General features: G+C 40.9%; 1 protein-coding gene across 1 annotated transcript in view; it reads left to right on the top strand.

The window, feature by feature from the left end:
* The window catches only part of CYFIP1 (cytoplasmic FMR1 interacting protein 1), a 206,542-nt gene that overhangs the window by 150,494 nt on the left and 48,455 nt on the right, over window positions 1–7,593 (top strand). The window contains exons 24-26 of the mRNA XM_006898595.1: window positions 1,344–1,487; window positions 2,896–2,986; window positions 4,008–4,138. Coding sequence (XP_006898657.1) covers window positions 1,344–1,487; window positions 2,896–2,986; window positions 4,008–4,138 — 366 coding nt within the window. The remainder of the gene's footprint in view (window positions 1–1,343; window positions 1,488–2,895; window positions 2,987–4,007; window positions 4,139–7,593) is intronic.

The following is a 7,593-nucleotide window of genomic DNA, read 5'->3' as shown; positions in this document are numbered from 1 at the left end:
GCAATATTATTCAAAATGGGTGACCCTGGAGGACATTATGCTGAATGAGGTATCTCAGTCACAAAGGGACAAATGCTATATGGTGCCACTGATGTAGAATGAGGCTGGCATTGGGATGGGGGTAAGACTGAGAAAAACTGGATGAAATATGTTTACAGCATTGAAGTCTATGGGGGAGAGAATAGTCTAAAAGTATTATATTTTATGGCATTATGTTTATCGTAAGAGTATAGAATGAGGGTTGCAAAGTGGATTATATTTGGGTTTGGAGGTGTGGTTGGGGGATGTGCAGGGGGGTTGTGTACCAATGAGGGAGTTTTGCTTTTCAAGGAGAGGAGCAAAAGGGGCGGGGGCTGGGAGAAGGGTGCAACAATGAATGAATGGAATTCCAAAATCTCTGTAGATGTTCATTGAAATGAAAAATAAATAAAAAGAACTCTTGGGGAAAAAAAACAAACCAACAACAACAAAAAGGTCTTGTAAAGTTGGGATTGAGATATATGTCAGCCATAACTAGAATCAGCATCTTTGATGTGATAAAAATAAAAATAAAATACTTCACTGTAAAAAAAAGTGGGGAAAAAAAAGAAAATCAGCAATACAGATATGTTAAAAGACCTAGAACTGTCCAGCCAAAGAGAAGGTTCTAATGTAAATTCTACACCTTAGAATTTCATTTACTTCTAATTATGCATATGGGCTCATCAATTGTAGACATTTACCTAAAAAAAGAAAAAAGTATATTGCACATAGTATAGACTACAAAGAGAACAAATAGATCTGGTCTTGAGACAGTGAAATGAATTGATTCCTTGGAGATAAGGATTTTGAAGCTCTGTCTCATGTGAGAAGGGACCAGATCTTGGAGAAGAACATCATGCTTGAAAAGCTAGAGGGTCAGTGCAGAAGAGGAAGTTTCTGGGTAAGATGAATTGACCCAGTGATTACGGCAGTGGTGTCAGATGTGTCAGAGATGGTAAGGTTGACTAAGATAAAGCAGCCAGGTTCAGAGCCATTGTTCACAGGATTGCTATGAATTATAGTTGAGTTATTGATACATGACAAGCAGCACAACATCCTCAGACCTTTCACAATGTATTCTAAAAATTAATAGTTCAGTAGATATTGAAAAGCAAAATTTTATTCTATTCTAACAAAATTCTTTTTCCTAACAGGTTGATCAAGTTGGTCTGTGTGAAGAGCAAATTCATTGGATAGTGTAACCCAAGATATTTTGCTTTTAATTACTCTGCATAGCAGTTCATCACCTGAGTGTGTGTGCATTAGGACTGTAGTTTTACATTAAGCATTTATCTAGTGCTTGTATTTCTTGTTTTCACTAGGCTTTGAACCTGGCCTACTCCAGCATCTATGGCAGCTACAGGAACTTTGTGGGCCCTCCGCACTTTAAGGTCATCTGTCGGCTTCTGGGTTACCAGGGCATTGCAGTGGTTATGGAAGAGCTGTTGAAGGTTGTCAAGAGCCTGGTACGTTTTCCATGCTGCACAGTGATGCCCTCACACAGGCCTCTAGGTTATGAGGGTAGAATAATTGGATAGAATTCACAGTAGCATATATTGACTACGTAGATATTCCTTGTTGTTTGTGGTGCCTCTTGCTTGACTGAGACGTGTCATAAGTGTAGACTTGTATGGTGTGCACATGTCAGGCATGCAGGGTTTGAGTGAGGCATGTGATGAGTATATTTTTAGTTCTGGAGGTGAATGATGAACAGTGCACATTGAGCTCAAAGGCTAGGCATAGATCCAAACTATGTGGAGCCTTGCTCCTAACAACTTTTGGAAAGGTGATGTCATTGAGTTTCTTTTCAATACATTTATTTCTTTTCTGTACATCAATTATTTCTGCTGTTAATGAAGAGATAGCTCCCCCTCCATTGCCAGAATCTTAGTTTTTAATTAATCTTTTTGTGACTGAACTTTTTTATTTTAAAATTTCCTTATTGTCAAAATGAGATTTTCATGTCTTTCTCAAGAGTCACACTCTAGCTAAAGTAAAGTTTGTGTGACAATTTGAACCTGCATAAAGCAAAGGCTCACAGAATTCTGAGATGTTGAGAAATTATAATCCTATAGGTCAAGATGAAAAACTCTTCAGTACTTGGATGGCTTGTTCCCTGGTTCATCCATGACCCAGTGGTCACCCCAGTTCTTGTCAGGTCTCAGTAGAGAGCCTGCTATAGCAGCACCTGTAGTGGCATGGAAGGTGACAGGATGACTGGCTGTGTCATTGTCAAGCATGAGGTGCCTGGCTCATCTTTGCACAATTCTTAGTCCTTTCTACAGAGCTGTCTTGAATATTCAGCACAGACCTCTGTTCCTGCACCTAGGCCCCTCTTCACTGCTCACTTATCACCAGGGATGGTATTTGTCAGTATGACCCACAGCCAGGAAGTCTATGCCTAAATGGCCAAGTCTTACCCAAAAGGTGCTAGACTGGACCACACTAGCCCATGTGACACACACAGACATTTGCAGCAAGTGACCTAGGATGCTAGTTTCTCAGTCAGACTCTGTGCATGCCCCAAGTGATGTAGGGAGCATCTGACTGAGCAGAGCCTACACAGCTACCCCACGTACCCACCCATTCTAACATACTGTCAGCAGCTGTGTTGGCCACACTTAAAGCTGCATAGGCCTGTTGGGTGGCAGAAATTGGAGTGCAGCTCCTTGGAAGATGTGATGATGCTCCAAGCCATTCCTAGTATCCTGACACTCCTCTAGGCCCACACATAGTCTGAAAAAGGCCTTAGTTTGGAGTATTCATTCCGGTAGCATATACATGTACCTGTGGAAGTACTCCTTCTCCTTTTGTGGGATTTAGCCTCAGCCACAGGGAGAGGTGGCATCACTGACGCACATCTCTCTTCCACAGCTACAAGGCACCATCCTGCAGTATGTGAGGACACTGATGGAGGTGATGCCTAAGATCTGCCGCCTTCCGCGGCACGAGTATGGCTCTCCTGGTGAGAGGGGTGTGTGTGGGAGGCAGAGTGGGTTCATAAGACATATACAAAGGAGGCAGAGCCACCTTTCTTGGATTCAGTTGAGAAATACTGTTGGTGGTTCGATTTGCTGTCCCTTTGGGAAGGAAAGTGTGTGGGAAAGTATTGGAGACCTTCGTTACAGATGAGGCCAGTGTGAAATTATTTAGCAGAAGTTCAGAAGTTTGTGAGAAGGCTCTGGAACCTGTTCGCTTCTTCACAGAAGTTCCCAACTTGAGGGAGCAATGAGCAGGTCTACAGGTTTTTTGAGCTGTAGCTGAAGACAAACCCTGGGGCGGGGTTGGCCAGTGCCTCTCCCTGTCCTCTTTAAACTTTTCTTCCCGCATCCATTCTTCTTTTATCCTCCACCCTCTTCTCCTACTTTTGGAACCCACTTGTCTATTTCCAACCTTGAAAAATAGAAAACAAACAAATCCTGTCCATTTGGTTATTGACTAGGTTGGCATGGAGTCCAGAGATCACCTTGGAGAATGTTGCCTTCTCCATGTTTATGTCTTATGTTTTCTTATTCCTACTGCATTATGTTGATATCAGTTGCACACACTTGAGGCAGAAGATGCCACCATTAAATTGCATGTTAGTTGAAGGGTTTCCAAGGTTTTATAGTAGTATATAGTTCCCTTTTATGCTTGTGAATGGATACTGAATTGTATCAAATGCACTTTTTCTCCTTCTGTTGAAAGACCAAGAGCGCATTTGACCTTACTCTGGTGCTATATGGTAACAGCACTATCACTATGTTCTCCTTGAAGGGCCAGGCTGACTGTCAGTTGCCATCAGTGCCTTTTCATTAAGCTGAATACATCTGTGGAGGACCTCTCCAAGTGGTAAACAGACCACTGCTGTGGAAACGTGCTAGAAGCTGGGAGAGTGGGACCATCTCAGTAGTAATCCACAGAGTTTTATGTAGCCTCCCTATCCTGCTTACTCAAGACCATACTTCCTCTAGTCTTTGACCTTGTCCTTTGCTCTCTGCTGACAGGCATCCTTGAGTTCTTCCACCACCAGCTGAAGGACATTGTAGAGTATGCAGAACTGAAGACGGTGTGCTTTCAGAACCTGCGGGAAGTAGGCAATGCTGTCCTGTTCTGCCTTCTCATTGAGCAGAGCCTGGTGAGCATGTCTGTGGGGAGGAAACTTTCTGGGGGGCTTGGTTTAGGTGAGATTGCAGTGCTATTCAGCACCATTCTTTTTACACTTTAATATGAATGTGTTTCCTCTCCATTGAAAGAAGAAATTTAGTTACTATTTATCAAAGTATTTTTCTATATAAACATAATAAAAAATGTTTCACTGTGTACTACCTGGTCCATCCAGCTATCCTAGGTGTAACATTTTGTTGTCCTTGAGAGCTGGACAGAACTGTGTGGATGAAAATGTTCCATATCTGTGTGCTGAACCTAGAGTAATGCTCAGTGTGACGCAGGGGCTGTGAGTTCTAAATCTGATTGAGTTTTAATTACATTACATTATCAGCCAGCTACATGTGCCTTGTACCACATATTAAAGGGAACTTTTCGTCTTGGTTGAAACATTGTCTTGTGTTTTATGCAGAACCTGAGGGAAGTTGGCAACTGCTACCATTAAGTGGGATGTTAGCTACAAAGTGTTCATTGATTTCATGAATATATCTTTTCCTTCTGTGCCTAAGTCACAAGTCCCAGAGGGGTCATTTTACTTTCACAAGCTTGCTTTTAAACATTTATCAGCATGACAAATTAATTAGTAGCATGACTTTTAATTGGAGTGCCTACTGAGGATGAAATATTTTCTCACTTGACTTCCACTGCCTCTCTCATTTTTTTAATTGAGATTTTAATGAACGTTTAAAAAGATCTTGGGTTTCCAGTCATTCATTGTTGCACATTTTCCTCCCTGCCCCCATGCACCCCAGATCGCTTTTTTCTTGGAGAAAATAGTTCTTTCATTATTATACAGACACCCCACCACAATTTACTATGCAGCTCTTATTCATGACTCTTGCTATGCCAATAATACCAAATCATATATTCCTTTTTTACACTTCTCTCCCTTGTCTGCTTCAATGCCATGTAGATTATTTATCCCTCAATTCTTATGACATATTTATCTCTTTGTGACTGAGATATTTCACTCAGAATAATGTACTCCAGGATCAACCATTTTTTATATTATTTCATGAGTTCTTTGTTTTTCAATGCAGCATAGTATTCCAGTGCATGAATAAACCGCAGATTCTCTATCCATTCATTTGCTGATGGGCACCTGGGTTGTTTTCTATTCTTTGCTCTTTGGAACAAAACTGCAGTGAACATGTGTGTGCATATAGCTGCTTGGGTGGCATTTACTGTTTCTTTAGGGTATATTCCCAGTAGTCAAATTGCTGGGTCTAATGGTATTTCTATTTACAACTTTCTGAGAAAGCACCATACTGCCTTCCATAGTGGATACACCATTTTACACTCCACCAATAGTTAATAAGGGTTCCAGTTTGTTCGCAGCCTCGCCAGCATTTGTTGTTTGCTCTTCTGTTAAATTTTGCTATTCTTACTGGGGTGAGATGATATAGTTGTTTTGATTTCCATCTCTCTTAGGGATTTTGAACATTTCTTCATGTGTTTGTTGGCCATCTGAATGTCTTCTTTGCTGAAATGTTTGTTTCTTTTCTGTGCCCATTTTTAATTGGGTTGTTTGTCTTCTTGTGGTGCTCAAGTATTTTATAAATTCTAGATATTAGTCCCTTATTTGACATGTCATAACCAAATATTTTTTCTTGTTTGTGTCTTCCCTTTATACCCTATTGGAGAAGTTTTTGGATGTACATAGGATTTTAATCTTAGAAGGTCCCCGTCATCTCTTTTATCCTCTCCTAGTTGGAGGTTTTTCAGGATGCTTGGACGAGACTGTTTATGTTGTGGATTAGGGCTTCTAGGGTTCATCAAAGCTTTTCTCTAATGACGTTTATAGTCCTTGATTTTAGACCTAGGTCTTTGATCCACTTTGAGTTGGTTTTTGTGTGTGGAGTGAGGTATGGGCCTTGCTCGAGATTTCTGCAGATGGTTTTCCAATTTTGCCAACACCATTTTCCCCACTTAACTGATTTCTTTTCCTTATCAAAAATTAGTTGGCCATAGGTAGATAGGCTGATTTCTGGATTCTCAATTCTGTTCCTCTGATCTATGTGTCTGTCATTGTACCAGTACCACTCTGTCTTGAACGCCACGGCAGTGCAGTAGGATTTGAAAGCAGGCATTAAGATCCCTCCTACCATGTTTTTCTTTTTAAGGACTGCTTTGCTTATTTGTGCCCCCTTTCCTTTCCAAATGACATTAGAGATGGCCCTTTCCGTCTTCTTGAAGAATCGAATTGGTATTTATATTGGGATTGCATTGAAAGTGTACATTGCCTTTGGTAGTATTGTCATTTTCACAATATTGAGTCTTCCTAACCATGAGCAAGGGCTATTGTTCCATTTCTCCATGTCTCTCTTTCTTTTTTTTATTAATTTTTTCTTTTTCTTTTTTTAAATGAATTTTAATGAAAGTTTACAGAGACTTAGGGTTTCCAGTCATTGATTTTTGCACTTTTTCTCCCTACCCATCCCTTAACCCCCAGTTCACTCCTCACCTTGAAAAGAAAAACTCTTTCATTGTTATGCAGTCCCTCCCCCCAAGTCCACTCCACTATGCAGCCTTCACTCTGGACTTCTGTAATGACAAGAATACCCATTGATATGTCTCTTAAACAGTTCTCTCCCTCAATGTTTCATTGCAATATATATCATCCTTCCCCTCCTTTACTGTTTCCCTCAACCATGATGTCAGTCCCATTTTACAACAACGTCCCTATGAAATATTGTGACTGAGATATTTCACTCAGCATAATGTCCTCCAAGTTCATCCATTTTGCATAACATTTTATGAGTTCTTTGTTTTTCAGTGCTGCATAGTATTCCATTGTGTGAATATACCAGAGCTTCTCTATCCATTCGTTTGTTGATTGCCACAGAGCCACAATAAATATGGGCGTGCATATGCTCCAAGAGTTGACAGCATACCAACTGATTTATTTCAACAAACAGATGCTGCCCTGTATGTACTCACTAAGTTGTGCCAAGACATCTGGAGGAGAGCCAGCTGGCCAACTGACTGAAAAAGATCGATATTTGTTCCCATTCCAAAGAAAGGTGACCCAACAAGCTATGGCTGGCTCTGAGAAGAATGGGAATCCCAGAACATTTGATTGTACTAATGTGAAACTTTTACTTGGACCAAGAGGCAGTTGTCAGAACAGAGCAAGGAGACACTACATGGTTCAAAATCAAGAAGGGGGTCCATCAGGGATGTATTTTGTCTCCATACCTTTTCAATCTCTATGCAGAACAGATCATCTGAGACTCTGGGCTGTAAGAGGAGGAATTGTGGCATCAGGATTGTTGGAAGAGTCATCAACAGCCTAAGTTATGTGGATGACAGAACCCTGCTTGCTGAAACTGAAGAGGACCAGAAGCGCTTGCTGCAGAAGGTCAAGGACTGCAGTCTTCAATATGGATTGAAGCTCAACATCAAGAAAACAAAGATTCTCACCAC

Source organism: Elephantulus edwardii, unplaced genomic scaffold (assembly GCF_000299155.1).
Source record: "Elephantulus edwardii isolate Elephantulus edwardi_28Jun2011 unplaced genomic scaffold, EleEdw1.0 scaffold00234, whole genome shotgun sequence".
Lineage (NCBI taxonomy): Eukaryota > Metazoa > Chordata > Mammalia > Macroscelidea > Macroscelididae > Elephantulus > Elephantulus edwardii.
The sequence above is the reverse complement of the archived record's forward strand: the minus strand, read 5'-3'. Positions and strand labels throughout refer to the sequence as shown.